Below are 21,347 nucleotides of genomic sequence, written 5' to 3' on the forward strand. Positions count from 1 at the left end.
TTCAGCATTTTTTCAGGAATAGTGTTGAAAACGTGTTTTATTTGCAGTTAAACTTATAGGCCCAATTTAACCGATGGAGCCAACACTTCTCAGCAAACATCAGAATATTTTTCAGTAGTGGCAAATGCATCTACACAAACTACAAAAATACACCAGTACAGAAGAAAAAAAGGGCCTTTTCACATAACAACACCTACATGACTCTGTGGCTTTTTCTTTTGCAACAGAGGTGTGCTTGGCGGACTGTGGCCCCCATGGCTTGTGCATCAGTGGTGTGTGTCAGTGCGAGGAAGGCTGGACAGGACCAGAATGTGAGCAGAGGGACTGTCACCCACGCTGCATCGACCACGGAGTCTGCCGAGAGGGCAAGTGTGACTGCCATCAGGGCTGGACGGGGGAACATTGCACCATCGGTGAGCCACGGTGACACATGCAGTACTGTACACCTACACACACTTGACAAAAGGCCACGAACTACAGAGGTAATTCATTCATGGACAGGCTTAAAAGGGCAACGTTGGAGTGTGAATGTCAGTGTTTTAGTGCAGTTTCAAGCATCTGTTGGAAAGACTCAAATCATGGCACACTTCTGTTGCTGCCTACCTACTCCAAACAAGTACCTTTGCATGACACTACTGGTGACACACAACTAGTGATAAGGACTTTATGGTAATATTATTGTACTGCTTAGAAGTAAACTTCCAGAGATCACTGAATCAAACATTGTGACCACTGGCCAGGGTCTTCATCATTGGATTTTTTGTGTATGTTGGTCAGCCACAGTCATTGGTGGAAAGTAAAATATACTCAAATACAGTACTGTATTTGAGTATACTCCTACTCCAACAGATTTCAGAGGGAAATATTGTACTGTTAGCATACATTGCTTGTGAAAATTGTACCTTAATATTTTAATTCCAGGACCTTTACTTATAATGGACTCTATTTATGTTGTGTCATTGCTACTTTAACTGAAGTACTAACTATGGTGACATATTAACAGTTCAGTTTTTCCATTTTGTTTGCAATAAATGCAAGTTGCTGCTTCTGGAAACATCACCTCCTGTTCAGCAGCAAGCTATTCTTATCCAGAGCTACCTAAAACCAGACACTGTGGTAAATGTAAATGTCACAATTGTGACAATATATGTATATAGACTTTCACAGATATATCAACATGCGGGCAATTTTACCTTACAGTAAGCTGTTAACCCTCTCTCCCACTAAAGAGAAATGCAAACGTGATATAGCATTGCTTTGGCAAGCTATTCTTCACTATTCTTCCCTCTTTCTTAAAATGTCTTCTTTTTTTGTCACATCAACCTTGTATTTTTTCCATCATCCATTTAGATATTCCACCTTTTAGACTGCTGAAGTAATGCTCCTGTATTAGCAAGTCAAGGGCAGGTATGTAGGGAGCCGAAAAGCCAGGGGTAGGCCTCTTTGGAATATAATTTTTCTCTGAAATGGCAGTGCTTCACCTGGAATTAATGAGGATAATGAGTTCTGAGATGTCCCTTCCTATTGACCTTTAACTCAAACTTCCTTGACACCTTACCCCCTGTCAAAGGTCCTGTAGTTAAACCCTGACACGCCACGTCAAACACCATTCCCCCAAGTGTCATTTCCAACCTCTCAATGATGAAATACTCCCTCTGACACAAAGACCTGGCCCTCCAAACTATTGAACCCTAATTATGTATTTACAAGTTCTCTTATCAGCAATCCCCGGTCCGCAGCGCCGATCCATCTCTGGGGGTGGGGGGGGGGGGGGATTGCAGTGAGAGAGTTGTTGGAGGGCTCACATTCCTGAACGTATTAATCTTTCCCTCCTCAGGGCCGATTGTGCACCATTCCTTTTCTCTTTCTTTCCTCCTGTTTAAGGCTCCTGTCAGGAAAGTAACTCCTTGCTTTGGATGCAGCGGGGATGAATAGGCAGTGCATTACCTTTTCTTGGAGAAACGGGAGCTTATTTTGTCTTTCAAACACTGAATAACTGCCATTTGCACAAAGCATCTTTTAATCACATTACACGGACAGAGCTTGAATAGAGGACCTCCTCGGCCATTCTTTTGTCACAAGCATCTAGATCCTGTTTTATATGCAAGGCTTAACCCATTGTAACTGCTTTCTCAGCACTGTAGTTTACCACTAAGGTGTTTTTTGATTCGTCTTAGTGTACTGCTGGATCTTTTCTGTGCAGTTGTTGAAATCACCGAAGTGGAGATGACAGCAACATTGAAAGAAAAAAAAAGAAGAAGTTGGGCGTGCTGCTTCATGATGCGTTCATAATAGACTGAGGGTGAGACTACATGCCAAGCAGGCAGTAAAATGTTTTGCAGGCCCAGATGAAACTGGCTCATGTTGTCTGAAAACAAAGAGTGTTTTAACAACCAGATATCAAGAGGAATCGTGTGATCTTCTTTGTGTTATCCTGTCTTGCTTTGGCAAAGCAAAGCAGATGGAGAGTGTTAACAATGAATATTTTACAAAGCTTAATTAATTTATGTTGCTTCCTATGGACAGAAATATAAAAACCACCTAAGGCGTTTTTACAGAAAAATGTGATGATTTTGACCATGGATGCATCTATTATTCTGATTAATCACTTGCTGCTTTAATTAACATCTACAATCTAAGTCAAATACTAGATTTTCCCCCTTACTGCAGCTAAACTATGAATCTACTTCTTTAAATCTGCAGCTTCTGTCTCTTTTGTCTCCCTCTCGCAAACCAATTTTCTACCTGTTTTTGCTCTTTGCATTTCTTTGCCTAACTCCTACTTATATCTGTTCTCTTTTCTATTCTATGTCTGTATGCCTGTCTGCCTACCTATCTATCTCTATCAAATTCCCTCTTGGCTTACATGTATAGCCCTGGATTCCAGAGTATCAGGTAAAATACATTTCACTTTGCTTGACAATTATACTCTTCATGCAAGATGTTTTGTGTTGCTTGAAAGAAATGTGAACTCTGTTAAAAAAAAAAAAAAAAATGGGTGAGCTCACAGCTTTCCAGTCATATCCTGTCACTCATGCTTAGTATTAGCTATTCAGCTCAATTACCATAACGACTATGATTTACATACACAGTCGAGAGATTGAAATTAGAGCAGAAACTAAAACGTGGCAAAGCCAACTATAATCTTCGGGAAAACTACCTGCAGAGCTGCTTCTTTTTTTCAAATATTTCAAGCAAGTTGGCAGTTAACATCAGTTTTATACCAGCAACCGTTCTCACTTTTTGTGCTCCCTATAAGTTACAATAAGTAAATGTGTTTGTCAGTCTTAGCTCTCTGCCACCAAAGAGATAAGTAATTTTCTTTTCCAAATGTTTCCCTTTCCTCGGTTGTGTAAAAGGAGCAGTCAAGATAGGATATAAAGGTAAATTGAACCACTACCCCCCAAGGGAGATTGTCACAAACAATCCCTCCCTGCTCTATGTCTTTCCTAGCACGGCGTATTTACACCTGTTCTATGTCCGAGTCGATCATAATGTTTCCTAATCCTGCTCGCTCGATATGTTTCCTCATCTCCTGTCTGTCTGAACCAGTCTCACACAGACTCCACGGTCCCTTCTCCCCCCCCCCCCCCCCTTGTCTTAATTCCCTGTGTCTGCCAGATTAAACGCCCCAAACTGGTGTGATTTAGTCATGTTTCAGCTCCCTGTCTTCACCCTCCACTAGAAGGAATGCGATCTGGCAGCAAGTGCTCTGTTTTCTGTAAATGTAGAGACTCTAGATTTTCCCCTTTCTTCCCACACTTCTTCCCCTATTTACATATATACTTTCCTTTCTCTTTGATGTTGCTGTTACTTCACATGAGTGTTTCTAACATCTGCAGTAGACTATTCCTACTTTAATTATTTTCCCCGCGAAAGCGATGTACTTCCAAGACAGTCACAGATTTTCAGCTTCTTACATGGGATTTTTGCTTTGAACTCACTTAGAATCCTTTTAAAGCTTGATTGAAATATAAAAAAAAAAAACTCCAAAATTGTGAATGCGGCTCCACGTCAGCCCTTAATTTGAAAATCGCACTATGACAATTCATGCCAAAACATAACCAAAACACCAAGTCACATGAACTCATATATAATCATTGTCAACTTTGATTTAAACAGAAAAAAAACTCCAACTGCCATTAGGATTTGACTCAACATGCATTCACAGTGTCTCCCATTGGCCCTTTAACTGTAGGCAAACAGCTCAACAGGTTTCCTCCTCTTTTATCCCATGCATTTTCCTTTTCAGTGCAGCTGTACGTGCTCCTGAAACTCATGTGAAACGACTGTAACTCCTCACGCCCTCCCCCCACATCCCAAGTCCTGTCAGAGGTGTATTGTACTGTATGTTCACTCAATACTGTCTTTTATCATTTTTGTCCTTCCTCTGCCCCCCTGTCCACTCTAAATGCCCCCTTCGCTCTTGTCTTCCCCTCCTCCTCCACCTCCTCCTCCTCCCCTTCTCCCCCTGATTTCCTTGTTGACTTGCTCCGCTGTTTGACACGTACGTGATGTGTTGACAGACGGCTGCCCCGGGCTGTGCAACAACAACGGGAGGTGCGTCCTGGATCAGAACGTCTGGCACTGCATCTGCCAGTCGGGGTGGAGAGGGCTGGGATGCGACGTAGCGACGGAAACGCTCTGCTCAGATGGCAAGGATAATGAGGGAGGTAGGAAGAATTAGAAGCTCGTACAAAACAGTCTTTTAGATCCAGAAAAAACTGTTGTGTAACTCTCATTGTGCAAAACAGAAAATTGGCTTTGATGTGGCTCCTCGGTGACAGTGCAAACAAACGAAACAAATCAATCATACATAAAACATCACTGGAAAGAATATGCAAATGTTGTAGCAGAGCAGATTGTTAAACAGCACGCGTTAAAATATACAGTAGATCAATTATAAAGAGTAGTTGAGACTAAATATCAATACTCTGGAGCTGGATGTCTAATGAACTGCTGATCAACAAGCCCAGAACTTTTGAGGTTCATATTAGGTGACTTACTTTGAAATAGTTCATACTTTTCATGTCAGCTCACGATCTCTGCTGTCACTTCGATGAACTTAAGTTCACGTTAGAAGTCATCTGTGTGTACCAGAGCTCAACACAATAATGGAGTTGCTCACACGTTTCCTAATGCATCCAGGTCGACCAAACTTTCCCCTTCCTGTCTCGACTCTCCCTCCTGTTTTCCAGATGGCCTCGTCGACTGCATGGACCCAGACTGCTGCACTCAAATCTCCTGCCAGGGTCAGACCTACTGTCGCGGCTCACCCGACCCCGCTGCCATCGCCGGCCAGGGCCAGAGTTCAGCCGCCCAGCCCACGTCCAAGGGCTTTTATGATCGCGTCAGCTTCTTGATTGGTCCCAGCGGCAGTCACGTGATACCCTGGGATAACCAGTTCAACAGCAGGTAAGCGGCTTAATGATTTACTGACAGCTCTTTAATTATTTGCATCACATTAGCTGTTTGCTGTCTCATTACCAGCCTGGAGGCACCTGTGTTTGTGAAGCCACTTCAAAACGTCAAAGAATCTTACATCTCTTTGTCTTCTATAGCCACAGGGACAAGTGTGTTTACAGTGGAGTCGCTGCAACAAGCGTTTATTTCTGTCACAAGTCAAGATTAAGTAGCTCAAGAGTGAGCTTGTGCCTGGCTGAAACCAGCCTTTGTGACTGTGAAAACATAACGATGCGGTTTCTTACAGAGATAAGACAACCATGTGGTTTTCCAAATTGGAAAGGAAAGAAGAAAAAAAAAATCTCTGACGAGACCATTTTCACTGCACATTAATGCATATCGTTTATCAAAAACTTAATTTTTCTGATCATCAGTGGGCTTGCCATTACACAGTATATTTGAATATCTAAGGCCGGCACACATAAATACACATCTCTTTGAAATTTGCTAGAAGGTTTTATTTTCTAGAAACTTTTTTTTCCATCAGAACACCACATTAAATCGGTCCAATCAAAGAGAGTCTGCAAAGAGCCAGAAGTTAATGGTATCCTGCACTTTAACATCAAAGAAGGTCAAATACATTGGATAGATAGATAGATAGATAGATAGATAGATAGATAGATAGATAGATAGATGGCTAGATGGATAGATGGATATAATTTTGCTTCAGACATTCAATCAATCAATTTTTTTTTTGTCATGTTCCCCTCATGATGACTTCTAAAAACGTTGATGATCTCTTATGTTTCCATCATCAGCTCACAATTTCAATTTGTCCAATTCTTTGGTATTTGCCAAACTAATCACATTCCCGTCAGCCTCTTGTGCAATTTGTATTCAGTCCCAATCAGCAGAAATTAGCATGCTAACACACTAAACTAAGATTGTGAACATGGTAGAAATTATTACTGTAGACTCTACTCTTTTTCAAAAAAGTATTGTCTTTTGATTTTTCTTTGCACATGCTTCTGGAAACACTAACTACATCATCTACCTACAGAGTAGATATATGTTTGTATGTCTTTGAAAGACAGTTTGACATGAATTGACGTGAATAAAACCTGTGACCTTCAAGTGTTGGCTGGCTTTTTATTTATCATTATTCATCGTCTTTGCAATGTGACTACACATTTTCGTTTTCTTTTTAAAACGCTTATCCAAGGTAAAAAAGCATTGATTAAAAAAGTTTGATACAAAGGAAGAGAATATCTTACCCAATGAATAGACTATTGGGCTACATCAATTTGCAAACTGAGGAGATTTTTCACCAAAACCTCAGTGCACTCCCACATCTGTTCAGAATCACGAGTGGAGTTTGTTTTGTGACTGATGGAGAGGAAAATGATTGCCAACTGTGTGCAGAAGGCTTTGGGAATATTTCCTCCAATAGTTTAAAGTAATCCTTATGTAAATAGCATGCTTTACTGAAAATATAGAATGAGGCAGCCCCTCCCAGCCAAGTTCTCAGTAATCCTCATCCTCATTGTCTTCAGCTTACTGTCGATTTCATGTCTGGTAGTGGCATTAGCTCTTTTGCTCAAAATACTCATTTGCCTTTTCATCTCCTTGTAGAAGTTAGTTTTGTAGTCAAAAACACCATGGTGGATTTTAGTGACTCTGCAAACATGCATACATTTGACAAAATTAATTACCTTTTTTTCCATTGCATCCTATCAGCACAAATACTGAGTACATTATTTTTTTTAATTTTTATTGAAAGAGTCAGATATTAAAGTAGAATGTAGTAGTGGCAGAGTTTGTTTGGAGACCCATATTTTTCAAACATTCATTTGAGGTTATATGGTGAATAATTTATTGACAGAGCATTGCAGAGCATACATTATAAAAAAAAGTTTCTGTAGTGCTGGAACAAAGCCAGAATGGCATCAAGGCTTCCAACAGCAGCAGTGACTCGTTGTTGAGTATCTGATGTCTTCCGGTGCAGAAATGGGAAACAGTTAGAGGTCACTCCTCTTCTTTTACTTTTTAAGAAGCCATTGTGAAAGCAAAGAGAAAGGGAGCAGATTTTAGCGTGCGGTCAGGTTTCAGAACTCTGCAGTAAACTTGTCCCTCATGTAACACAGAGAATAAAACGTGTTGTGGTTTAGTGGTTCCCCCCCCACACTTGTCCCCCAGCTGTATCACATGTCCCCACACAAGTCTCCCATTGGGGTTTCTGATGGTGTTTTTCTACAGCCGGTATGAGACAATGACAGATAAGAATGCATGAATTATATGATTAATTTCTGGGGTTTCAGCAGGTGGTGTTACTTGGCGTTTGTTTGGGGGTTCGGCTCTTGTAGCATGCTCTCAAAAGATTAATAGAGACACCGGGAAGAAAGAGTGAACCTTCGCCGAGGCTCTTAAGTGGCCTTGTTCCCCGAGCCGGTAAATAAAGGATGGGAGATGGTTGTGCCAGGCGTGGAGCGGGAGGGAAATAAGAGAGGCTAAAGCTGTTGATCATCCTCCTCTCATATACGTAATGACCCGGAGATAAAGTGGCAAAATGAGACATCTTTTGCCCACCAGTGACAAATGCAGAGGGAACACTTTTAATATTCTGCTCAATCGTTGAGAAGTATGGAATGATTAAATGTTGATGGAGAAATATCGCAGTGTCTTCCCTTCTTACCTTCAAACAAAGGACTGACTTAACAAATTACTTCACACTTAAGAATATACGAACGAGAAGCGGTGTTAGGCAAGCTTTACCTGAAGGCCCTGCAGTCATGTTGAATAATCGCAGAGGATATCTGAGGCTTTAATCATGTATGAATCTTCCATTTCTGTGATTTATAAAGCAAAGATACCAAAGAAAATACAGATTTCTTTTAGGTGAAAGCAGGGGAAGGGGATGCTTGGAGGTGGAGAGCCTTTTGATCAGAAGCAAATCCATACGCCAGCAGGGAAATTCTGGGTGAGCAAAGTGAATGAATGAGTAATGCTCCCCCATGCTAGACTAACTACCATAGAGGTGCCCTTAAGTGAAGCATTTAACCCTCCCCCACCTGCTTGTGTGGCACTGCTCTTTGGCCAGCAGTAGGAGGTGGGTTATATAAGACAACCGCAAGGTGTGAATGTACGTATAAATACTGGTAGAAAAGAGGATCGTTGTCTGGAAAGCCTCTCCTGCATTTATTTTTTAAAAGGGGGGAAATGTTTTTCATCTGTAGAAATCTGAAACATTTTGACTATTCACTGCTGAACATTTTGTATTCAAATTACTTTTTCTTTTCACATCTACACTATGTATGACTTCACCTTTATAAAGTGCTGTGGCAGTTCTATTGTATTGCATATCTTTTTTTCAAAACTCCTTTTTTCTTTTTTTTTCTGCATTCTTATGAAGTGCCTCTTGACATGTCAGCCGCTGAGCTTTTCAACTTCTCACATCAAGAGGATATTTGTAACCGAGTTGAAGAGCCCCTTCTAAGACAATTCTTGTTGATACATTTGTCGTGATAGTGAGGAATGGTGGATCCAAACGCAGAGAGAGGGAGGCAGGCAGGAGCAGCGTTGAAACTCAAAGATTTATTGGAAAACAATGAGGGGAGCAAACAACAAAGGAAGTCCTGAAGGCAACAGGCAAAAAGGTCCAAAGTACAAAAAAACAAGAACAGGGAATCCAGGGTGCCGAGACAGACACAGGAACACACAAACTGACCGGGAGGAGATACAAACAGACGGCACCAGGACACAAAACGATCTGACAAAAGACAAAGGGAACACAGGGGTTAAATACAAGAGGTAATGAACAAATGAGGGACAGGTGAAACACATCAGGGCGGGGCAGGACAATCAACAAAGGCAAAAAGTAAAACTAGACATGACAGGACAGAAAACAGACTATCAAAATAAAACAGGAAACCGGAACACTAACAAAAACCTGAAATCACAACTAAACACAGAAACTTGACAACACAGAACACAGGAATAATACACAATAAAACAAATAAAGGCAACAGAAATGAACAAACTGGTAACAGAAATATCCTCAAACCGTAACAACATTATCTTTCATCACAAGTATTACAACAGACATTTATCACGCCAGCGAGCACAAGACTCGGGTATGACACTGACAAGTGGCTCTTTTTGGAAGCAAAAAAACTTGCAAGAATAATCACGCTTGGATCACACCCTCTTGAAAATACCATTTAGGGGAAATTCTTAATTCAGAGTGATGACATCACTGTGAATATTTCACTTATGAATCTCATTTGATATTCTGCTGGCTATATTGTGCACTTCATTTACTAAGTTGACTTTACTTCGCAGGCTGATCATTTAAGTGTGAATCTTGTTGGCTAAATAGTGTGCTGTGTTTTTCAATCTTTGCTCTGATGCCCACTGTTTTCTCTGCTGGCCTCACAAAATGAAACGCTAGAGCTATACGTGGCTTTGTAAGTCTCAAACTTCAAATACAAATAGGGCTTAGGTGTGAGAAACAAAATTGTGGAATATAAATGCTGCAATACACATGCAAGATGCTGCAAAATCTCAACAGTTCTCCATGTCTGGGAAACCTCATCCCACTGAATTATGGGCTTTTAAAGCAGTAAACAGAGACAGAGTGGTGCTCTGTAAGATGGCATTTTCATGAATAACAACCACTGACCTGTATTCCTAACGGTCAATAAATCATACCTCCCTGCTGGTGCCGCTGGCTAAGGGATGGCAGTTGTTTGCAGTGTTGGTGCCGTGGCCGCATGTTGACGCTGGCTGGCATTGTGTGTTTACTCAGCCCTTTCCGTGTTTGTTTGCCCACACAGCCTGGTGTCAGTCATCCGGGGTCAGGTCCTCACGGGAGATGGGACGCCGCTGATTGGAGTCAACGTGTCTTTTCTGCACTACCCGGAGTACGGCTACACCATCACGCGGCAAGATGGCATGTAAGGGAGACACTCTGTGCACACATGCATCAGTAGGTGCAGCATGCAGGGACACACAGCGATCCGTCTGCATTCATCGACACTCATTTACATGTCCTAATACATTTGAGCACTCTCTCGCAGGAAACTCAGCCCTTAGGTTTAACCATTGGCCTTGCAACAATGTATTTGTGGATATTGTAGACTGCTGTCCCCAGACCAGTATTGAAAACTGCAGAAAAAAGCTGTCCCAATAGTGGAAAAGTCGTCCTGGCAGTTATCCACAAAGCGCTCAAAACAAATTGAAACAGCAGCACATTGTGCCCTAGAACAATTCCTCATGCAAATGTCACAGTGGTGGAGGCCATTTTGAACCAGGCTGTTTAAAATGCATTGAATCAGCAAGGATAGAATCAATCTGCCCGCGGTGTAGTAAAACATGGGATTACTGTCTGACCTTCTCCTGCTGTTACCGCAGACGGGCCCTTAATATTAGGAGTGCAAACACATACAAGACAAACGTATGTCACATATTATACGGAAGGGTTCACCTCAGGTAGGAGCTTTATTTTGCTGATGGTCGTCAGAGATAGTGAACCAAGGCCTTCATTCCAATTCAGCAGATAGAGGATGTGTTTATGTGTTGCCAGTATGGAATAAAAGGCTTATGAGTGGCAGAGAAATGTACAGCTGTTGTTATGAAGCACAATCCTTGTGTCCCCAGACAGCTGAGGATTAGCTGATTTCTTCAGATATTCCGCCCTGTAACTCTTCTGACAAGGAGCGTGATGAATGGTTGGGGATAATCACACTTGGTTAGCCAACAGATCCGCTCAGTGTGTTAAGAAGGGGGTTGGGGTGGGGGGTGGGGGGGGGGCAGCATCAAAGCCTGGCCTCTTGCAGCTGTGAGCTACCCACTGCCCAAAGTGGAGAGAGCTTGAGAAGGAAGCCGTTTTAGGTCAGCTGCACAGCTTGTAAGTTGGCGTGTGTGTGTGTGTGTGTGTGTGTGTGTGTGTGTGTGTGTGTGTCATTGGGGGTGTTAGTGCGTGCATGAGAGATGTGCATAAGCATCAAATCTGTGAGTGTGTGTGTCTTTGTGCATGTGAATGCATGCAATGTCACCACACAGATGCTTTACCCCCTGGGTAGTGGAGCTCGCAGAATATATAGAGCAGCACTTCAAAGACTCGCCCTTCATCTCCAAACCAGTAACTTTTCCCTGAGTAATGTCCTACTAATTAAAACCGGTTCGCCAGAGAAAACTCCCAAGACTCAGAAGACTCCAAACCAAATTCAACCACAAAGTGTCTTCTCACACCATGCTTGGTTAAACAAAAGTCATAAATTAGATTCAGTGAATGATAATAATACATGGAGGCTGTACAGAGGGAATACACTTGATAAGGAAAAGTTCTCCCTTCCTCTCTCTTGAAGATAGAAGAATAAAATAAATATTTACTTTGCAATTTGCACTTAAAGGGAAAGGGTTTATTACTGAGGCTTATTTCCATAGTCTGGGCCATCATTCCTATCAGTAATAACATTTTAACATTAATACAACAAACAACAAAAAAAGAAGAAGTCAGATGGAGCGAGAAACATGAGCAGGGAAAACATGATTCAAATGTACCCCCATCACTTTTTAGTCTTGTGGTTTAGATCATCTCAAATCATTAGCAACATGTTCCCAGATCTTAGCAATTACTTTAATGAGCACAATGATAGCATAACCCACAGAACTATGAAAATAAAAAGTTTTAATAAAACTGCATTTTTTTGCAGATAGTACTAAATAGTCTATTTATTGCTAATACTAGTTTGTACAATCAGTGACTGTTTCATGATACTATGTTAAGGTTTGACCTCTTGGCCAACGGCGGCGCTTCTTTGACGTTGAGTTATGAGCGCGCCCCGTTCCCCGCGCTGCACCGCACAGTGTGGCTGCCCTGGAACGTTTTCCATGTGATGGACACGGTGGTGATGAAGCGGGAGGAGAACGACATCCCCAGCTGCTACCTTACCGGCCTGATCCGGCCCAACCCCCTCATCCTGGCTACGCCCCTCTCCACTCTCTACAAGACCTCCCCAGAGGACAGCCCCATCATCCCCGAGACCCAGGTGAGATGGTTGTCACAGAGGTGACCCAGGGAGATCATATACAGGGCTTTTATGGTCAATTCCCCATTTGTGCTCATATCTGATTGTTTTGAATGACTTTAATAATTTAACCCATGTTTGATCCCAACATTACAAGCAGCAGTGTTTAAAATACACAGAGTAACGATAATGCTGTTATCCTTCTTTGACGAGGGTTTCTCTTGCGTATTTTAAACAGTCAGATTTGCCTTTCAGTTTGCCTTTGAGCTTTGATTGAACTGAGGCATCTCCCCAAATACTAAGCCATAAATTGTCTCACAGTAATACTGATAAATTCTGAGGGCGCATCGCATGGAGGTTACATGCCTCAGGATACATGCAAAATGTGGCTCTGCAGCTTTTGCTGTTGAAACTGATTAGAAAAGAAAACTGTGTTAAATTTGAGGGGGGGATCTGAATTTGTACATGCTTCAGTGGCAGTCTGAGGTGAAACATGGTCCAGGGAACTGGGACAATGAAAAGAGACTCGTCAGTTATTAGAGCTGTGGTGTTCAAGTTGATGTTTTTTTCACAGACTCAAATAATAAGGAATTAATTTATTGCCTGTGGAGTTTGCTCAATTTGCATATTAACTAATGTACTCGGTGGTGTGGTATAAGTAAGAACTTTTTTTTAATATTTTGGCTGCTCAACACACATTCTTAATGTTTCACTGCTGCTGCGTAGAATATAACATGATAAGCCTGTATGTCTGGCAACAAACAACATTTCTCTTACAGTACCTGACGGAATTGCTCTAACCTGAATGATAAAAGTGAACCCCAATGAATGTGCAAAAGTGCAATATATATTATAAAAGGATATATTACCTCACATAAATATGATGTATTTTATACTGTATTTAAAGTCCTCCTCTACATTAACTAACAGCAAACTCCTGTTGCTCCTGTTACTTAAGTCTGTACTCCACACAGTGTATTTGGCACCAGTCTGACTGCTAATTAAAATCATAGGTCCTTCATGAGCAAGTGGCCATACCAGGCAGTGACCTCAACCTGGTCTACCTGAGCTCCAGGGCAGCTGGCTACAAGCCCATCCTCAAGGTGCTCCTGACCCAGGACCGTCTCCCCTTTGGCCTGATGAAGGTCCACCTGATGGTGGCCGTCATGGGCCGTCAGTTCCAGAAGTCTTTCCCTGCCTTCCCTGACCTCTCGTACACCTTCATCTGGGATAAAACAGACGCCTACAATCAGAGGGTCTTTGGCCTGGCAGAGGCTGTGGGTGAGTACCTGCTGTGAAGCTGCCGGCTGAAGATGTTGTGTAAGCATAGGTTCACTCAGATACTCGCGCTGCCTCCAGGCAATAAACCTTGGTTGAACTTTTGAAGATTGATTTTTTATGTTTTTTTCTAAATTGAGGATTGTTTATCCAGAGACTGCTTCTGTTACCATGTGAAATAAAGATTTAGCAGGTGGTGTGAAATCCTGAAATCCCCCCACTGCTCTTTTGCTGACGTCTTTGTTTTGCATGTATGATATTTCAGCAGCAGTGCGCTGACTAAAATATTGCCTATGAGGCAGCAGCCTGAGGAAAAAAATCCAGCATCACAAATAATAACAGAATCATTGAAGGGATCATTCATAACAGAATATCTTTTTTATGTTTTTATATTTTATTAATAATTAGGATGTCATCTTAAATGTGTACTATATTAGGGTTTTTACAGAACTACATAACCCTTTCAGTCTTAAAAAGTCTAAGGGATTTTGCTAAGAAGGATGAATGTTGGGGCACTACACAGCTCTGACAATCAATAGGATTCACTCCCGGCTCATGGCTGCGACCATATCCAGAGTTTATGTTATATACTATAATGTGCTCCTTCTGAGTTCTATCGTTTTAAATAATTCATGCCACTTTACACGCTACTTTGCGATCATGATTTATTTGCATTTACACAAAATAAAACAAATGAGAGAAGAGAGGGCATACAATCCAAACTGTGCAGGTGAGACACAGAAACCCCACGGGTCTTCTAAAATCATCCCAGCTGGAGAAAATGAGAGTCAAAGAGAAAGCACAACCAGCAAATACAAAAAAAAAAACACCTGTGCTGAATGTTTTATAGGCTACAAGCCTCATTGCTGCCATAAGTGTCAGGTAAGGAGGTTGCAACCTTGCTCACCATAGGCATCTGCCATCATTACTTTCAGTGTCAGTGGGATATGAATACGAGTCCTGTCTTGATGTGGTGCTCTGGGAGAAGAGGACGGCGGTGTTACAAGGCTATGAACTGGATGCGTCCAACATGGGAGGGTGGATGCTAAACAAACACCACATATTGGACATTCAGAATGGTAAGAAATGCTCATATATCTAGTATAAGTGTGTATGTGTGTGCATGTGGGGCGGAGATAGGTGGCCTCTTAGGGTTACAGGCAGGAGGTCTTTACCCTGAATCACCGCAAGAAATACTTGAATCAAAATGAAATATGGTTCGTCATCCCATCTGCAGATAATAGAGGAGAGTTTTGAAGGGCCGATCATTCACAGTAATGACGGAATAAATCAGTGACTAAGTCACCAGGGTGCAGGGCTCGCCACGATTCCAAACTACTCAGCTATTTTAGGAAGAAAACGACCTTTTGCTGCTCATGAAGGCTTGTGCTTTTGATGAACAGGCGTCATGTTTAATTCTCGAATTAATTCAGTAAACTAAATTCATTTCTTGCCCTTTCATCAATCAGAATGGCTTTAATCGCCAAGTACAATAAATGGACATGAGTTTGTCTTCGTCGTTCTGGCACAGAGACATGAGCGAGTGAAACATGCATAATGAAACTATCAAATGTATATACAGTACTGAGTTGTTGATGGCTTACAGTACCAGGAGGCACATTCTATAATCTGGAGAATTCAGTGCTGTGTTACAACTGAGCAGGCAGTAATATGGCATCAAATTATAAGGAGTGGGCCTCAGGGTAGTGTGCATTGTCAGTTTGCAAGGCTGCTGTTTTGACATTAAATCCACTCCAGCTCACAATCGTTGTTCCAGTTGTCCAACACAATTTGTGTCCCTTTTCATCTTGAGAATAGTGAAGGTTACATGTGGCCTTCAGCAGTCAGATTGGAGTTTGTTTTTTCGTGGGCATTTATTGTGTCTGCTGATTTTTAATGAAAGATGGTAATGCACTCAAGGATTTGTAAAACTTGCTTAATCACTTATATTTGCAAAATTGTAGATACATAGATAAGTGGATGTATACTGTAGATGCATACTGTAGATATAACCAAATCAGATTTCCAAATGGCATAGGATTTCTTCTGTTTCACTGGCATCTAACAGAATATGTAAGAGCTTGCGTAAGCAACAAATGCATCTGAGAGACTGGTAATTATACCTGTAGTAATGTTTTTTTCTGGTTCCAGCCAGATTTGTGTGTGTACAGAGCTACTGAGTCTGGGGGCTTTCTTTGTTGTTTCCTACAGTGATAGGATAACTGCTTAAGAGCCTGGCATAGTTAGGGCCCGAGCGCCGACAGCGGCGAAGGCCCTATTGAAACTGATTCAACCTTATTCCCATTTATTCTGGGAGAGAAAATGTAAAGCAGCGCAAATGTTACAGCTGATCTACAGTAATTACTAGATGTGGACCGGTTGTTCTCAATCTATCTTGTCTTAGTTGTAGGTTTCTAGACAGTCACATAACAGGTTTGGGTAACACTTTACTTGAAGGTATCTACATAAGAGTGAACACATGACACATGAACCCTAACTCTAACTCGCAGAGCCCATCCCGGGCGTTGTGTTTTAACCCTAACCTAACCATAACCATAACTTGTCATGACAAAAACCGAATGACAACTAAAAGAAGCGTTATGTCACCAACGTTTATGACTTGTTTATAATGTTTATGACACGTTCATGACAGTGTCATGTCACTCTTATGTAGATACCTTCAAGTAAAGTGTAACCCAGGTTTGTAGCGTGTGGGTCAGTTTGGCATTACCATGTGGTATGTTTGCATACAGTTTGCATAAACTGCCCTGAAATAGTGTCTTGTTAAGTCTTCCCTATTTTTAGTCATTATCAGGTCATTAGGTTTGAGAGGTCATCAGCCTGAGAAAAACGTCCATCACTCTGAGGAAGATAAATGTTTTAACCATAACGTTTCATTTAAATGTAGAGATAGATTCAAGGAAGTGGAAATTTATCAGCGTCTCTTTTTGTGGTGCAAAATCTTATTTTAAGATGAAATGTTCCTTTATGTGACCATCGGGAAGGGACTCAATGACCTGATATGCAATAATAACAGTATTGACATCCCCACAAAAACACCCAGCACTACCTACCTAGTATGTCTTTGCACGAGCTTCCACTCTTCAGAGTTGGATTGTACACCTACACTTACTCACTTAGAGGTCATACTGGTCACCTAAGAGGTAGGAGTATCACTCTTTTCTGTTTCGCTCCCCATTCCTGCACAGAAATAGAGCTGAAATAAAGTCAATTTCTCAAAATACAGAAAAGATATACAAATTTAGGTGAACGTTTTTATGAGGAAACAGGTTTGCAGTCAGCATCTATCATCACTTAAGTGCACATCACTGTGAAGTTGCTAGTAATTAATATGTCACTAATGCATTTGGATTATGTGCAATAGATGGATAAATCACTTTAAAATGCATTTATTTTCTTTCAGGTGCAATGCCTGATGCTCAAAGTTCTGTAAAGGCTTGGTTCCTAAGTGACACAATATAAAATTATTATAAAATGGTATGTATTCATCACCTCAGTGTGTGGATAAATATTAGTAGTTTATAAGGCCCCACCAGGAGGTCCGGTGAGGGCGGAGAGGTCAATGAGGTTCACTGGTTCAGCAGCACACTAATAGTGTGTTTTTTGTGGCTAATTGTGCAAGAAAAAAAACTAATGTTTAATGGAGCTGGTATTGAATTTAAATCGCTACATTTATTTTTCCTAATCTCTACTGGCATTACGAACACGTGGGAGAAAATGCAAGCAGCCCATGCTGACCAATCCCAATTCTTGTGGTCGCTATGTGGTATCTCTCCAGCCCTGATGTGTAGTTACATTTATGTAGGGTTTGCATGAGCTCTGGTAGAGCTACAAAGCATCCTTTTTTATATTCTCTGCAAACTGCCTGACACAAAAGTATAAATCTGGCTTCAGCCACTGTCTCTTTGGCCCGGTCCACCGAGCTTTAACCTCAGAAGTTATTCTTTTCCTAGATATTTTGGCAACCGGAGGAGGTGTGTTTTTGAGGAGGAATTTTTGTGTAACTAGAACTCCCTTCTGCCTACATCTTAAATATAGTCTTTTATAGCATCTTACATGCACACCCACAATTGGCAGGGCCAACACAATTCATCCCACATTGCTCTATGGGTTTGCACAGTAATATCACCCATGTACTCTTCATGTATAACAGTCTTCTTACATCTCTGAGATTGCACAGACTGTCTTTTGTCGGATACGGTTGTGGAAAACATGTCAGAGAACCAGTTTCGAAACTGAGTCTTCCTTTACTTTGTTCAAACTTTGGTGCCACTTTGTCCTGCTTCTTTGTTGAACATTAAAAGAACAGACACAAGGGCCCATTGCCGAACCCAATCTGTCAAGCCATCTAAAGCAGGGAATGTTTGTGAAGTGTGCAAAAGAACACTGAAAAACGCCTCTAGCTTGGCTGCTGCTGGTACGTTGCATTTCATCTCACCTGTCTGAAAGTATAGCACAACGATCTCCAAAGTCTTCACTGTGGCAGCGTCACAGTTGGAGTTGTTGTGAGATGCGTTTGTGATCAGATAGATGCAGCATGTGTGATATGCTAATGTATGCTGCATCCTTTATTAGACTGAGCTGAGCTAGGTGTCTGGATTTATCAGAAAATTGGATGTTACTGTGCATGAAAAATCACTTAAACTTGACTCAAATAACTTGTACATGGAAACAGTGATGACAGAAATAAAAGAAACCAGATGGTGTGGAGTTTTTCTTGTGCAGTAAATGCTGCAGCCTCCCCAAGGCTTTTTCATGCTTTTCACTTGTCTTACGCAAAACCACCCCAAAAATAAATTGCAAAGTCTGACTAAATTTGAAAGACTCAAAAATAGTTTGCAAACTTGTGCTCCTGTCTCATTTACCCCTCTGACAGGAGCCCAATCGATTTGCCAAAAGGGTTTCATGTTGCAATCCTATTTGCTCAACCCAACGACAGTGAGCTCTTCAAGACTGAAATGTTTTTGTTAGCGACTTTGGTATGCTAGTTCATACTGTGTTCACATTTAAGTATCATAATCTGAAATCCTATCTCTTTGTCCTCACACAATAAAGTACGGAGGTTGGGAGTCGGCACACACTTTTATCGTCTTGCATTTTCTCAATCCAAACTGAGTAATTCTGCCTGTGTCGTGTGAAGTGAGGATGGTGGACCCAAATGCAGAGAGCAGGCGAAGGAGTATGAGCACGAGGATTTATTAAACACAAAAAACAGGAGCAAACCAAAGGCGGTCCAAAAATGGAGCAGGCAGAAAACAACAGAACAGGCTAAACGACGAGCTGACAGGAACAAAACCAGACACAAACACTAACATACATACAAACTGACGGCACCAGGACACAAAATGATCTGACAAAAGACAAGGGGAAGACAAAGACTAAATACACAGGGTAACGAGGAAACAAGAGGCAGGTGACACAAGGGCTGGGAAACAGGTGGAAAACATCAGGTAATCACACAGGCGGGAAAACACAAAGTAAAGCTAAACAAGACAAGACAGAACAGATTATCAAAGTAAAACAGGAAACAAGCAAAATACAGAACAGACAGACTACAAAAATAAAATACACACCACCCATAACAGGACCCCCCACCAAGGGACAGCTCCCAGATGTCCAACAAAAAAGAAAATTAACAGGCAGAACCCATCCAGGGAGGGCGGAGGGGGCCCGGAGGAGGGACGACCCCAGAATAAAAAAAAAAAAAAAAAAAAAAAAAAAAAACCAACCCCGGAGGGGCGAAAGAAAGTCTGGGGGAGGCAGAAAGCCACTGGGGAACCTGGGGACAGAAAGTCACTGGGGCAAAACGCCCTGGGTCTCAGGGAACAGAGAATCACTGGGGCACAGCGCCCTGGGGCACAGGGAACAGAAAGTCACTGGGTCACAGAGAGAGCTCGGCAACAGGGGCAGAGAGGCCTCGGCAACAGGGGGCAGAGAGGCCTCGGCAACAGGGGGCAGGGAGCAGAAACGAAGGCAGAAACCTTCAGGCGGTCTGCAACGAAGGCAGAACCCTTCTGGCCACCGGCGGCGAAGGCGAATCCCCTCTGAAGGCCGGCGGCGAAGGCGAATCCCTTCTGGAGGCCCGCGACGGAGGCGAATCCCTTCTGGAGGCCAGCGGTGGAGGCGAATCCCTTCTGGGGGCCAGCGGCGGAGGCGAATCCCTTCTGACGGCCAGCGTCGAAGGCGAAACCCCTCCGGATGACAGGCAGACCGAGCAGGAGAAGGGACAGCTGGGCAGAAGACTGGCGACCGGTCAGCTGGGTTGGGGTCCGCCAAACAGGCAACAGGAACTGAGGTCGACAGGGATGCCGACAGGGCACGAGAGGCAGGAGTGGGGTTGACCGAAAACCAGGGCAAAGTCACTAGGGAGGTCTCTGGGGCTCCGGAGACCAACAAAGCCTCAGGGGCAGTCACTGGGGAGGTCTCTGGGACGCCGGAGACCGGCAAAGCCTCAGGGGCAGTCTCTGGGGCGCCGGAGACCGGCAAGGCCTCTGGCTTGCCCGTAGACGTAGACTCTGGGAGGTCTGTCGACGTAGACTCTGGGAGGTCTGTCGACGTAGACTCTGGGAGGTCTGTCGACGTAGACTCTGGACGACTGCACGTCAGCGGCGGTTCTGGGCGGCTGCACGTCAGCGGAGGTTCTGAGAGGCTGCACGTCAGCGGAGATTCTGAGAGGCTGCACGTCAGCGGAGATTCTGGAAGGCTGCACGTCAGCGGAGATTCAGGGAGGCTGAACGTCAGCGGAGATTCTGGAAGGCTGAACGTCAGCGGAGATTCTGGAAGGCTGCTAACCAGCAGGGGATCTATGAGGCTGCTAGCCAGCCGGGAATTAGGGATGCTGCGAACCAGCTGGGGATCTAAGAGGCTGCTAGCCAGCCGGAGTTCAGAGATGCTGCTAGCCAGCCGAAGCTCAGGGCGGCTGCTAGCCAGCCGGGACTCAGGGAAGCTGCTAACCAGCTGGGGATCAAAAAGGCTGCTAGCCAGTCGGGGTTCAGGGAAGCTGCTAGCCAGCCGGGGATCAAGGGAGCTGCTAGCCAGCCGGGGATCAGGGATGTTGCTAGTCAGCCGGGAATCAGGGATGCTGCTAGTCAGCCAGGGATCAAGGATAACGGACCGCCTAGGGACACTAGGAAACTCGGGAACTCTAGGAAACTCGGGGACACTAGGAAACTCGGGGACACTAGGAAACTCGGGGACACTAGGAAACTCGGGGACACTAGGAAACTCTCGGGAACGCTAGGAAGCTCGGGGACACTAGGAGGCTCGGGGAAGCTGGGCAGTGCTGGGACACTGGGCAGCTTGGGGACACTAGGAGGCTCGGGGACGCTGGGCAGTGCTGGGACACTGGGCAGCTTGGGGACACTAGGAAACTCGGGGACACTAGGAAGTGCTGGGACACTGGGCAGCTTGGGGACACTAGGAAGCTCGGGGACACTAGGAAGTGCTGGGACACTAGGAAGTGCTGGGACACTAGGCAACTCTAGGAAACTCTCGGGAACGCTAGGAAGCTCGGGGACACTAGGAGGCTCGGGGATGCTGGGCAGTGCTGGGACAATAGGAAGGCTGCTAGCAAGCCTGGAGTCAGGGGGGTTACTAGGTGGCCTGGATTCAGGGGGA

General features: G+C 43.3%; 1 protein-coding gene across 6 annotated transcripts in view; it reads left to right on the plus strand.

The window, feature by feature from the left end:
* si:dkey-237h12.3 (teneurin-3) overlaps positions 1-21,347 on the plus strand; it is a 159,170-nt gene that overhangs the window by 108,639 nt on the left and 29,184 nt on the right. For 3 of the 6 annotated variants that reach the window (XM_031303728.2, XM_036000996.1, XM_036001028.1), the window contains 9 exons: positions 228-413; positions 2,875-2,895; positions 3,360-3,383; positions 4,527-4,673; positions 5,199-5,415; positions 10,236-10,355; positions 12,191-12,452; positions 13,445-13,712; positions 14,645-14,788. In XM_031303728.2, coding sequence (XP_031159588.1) covers positions 228-413; positions 2,875-2,895; positions 3,360-3,383; positions 4,527-4,673; positions 5,199-5,415; positions 10,236-10,355; positions 12,191-12,452; positions 13,445-13,712; positions 14,645-14,788 — 1,389 coding nt within the window. The remainder of the gene's footprint in view (positions 1-227; positions 414-2,874; positions 2,896-3,359; positions 3,384-4,526; positions 4,674-5,198; positions 5,416-10,235; positions 10,356-12,190; positions 12,453-13,444; positions 13,713-14,644; positions 14,789-21,347) is intronic. The other 3 variants (XM_036001017.1, XM_036001013.1, XM_036001001.1) reach the window with 2 other exon arrangements.

This window comes from Sander lucioperca, chromosome 1, assembly GCF_008315115.2.
Source record: "Sander lucioperca isolate FBNREF2018 chromosome 1, SLUC_FBN_1.2, whole genome shotgun sequence".
Lineage (NCBI taxonomy): Eukaryota > Metazoa > Chordata > Actinopteri > Perciformes > Percidae > Sander > Sander lucioperca.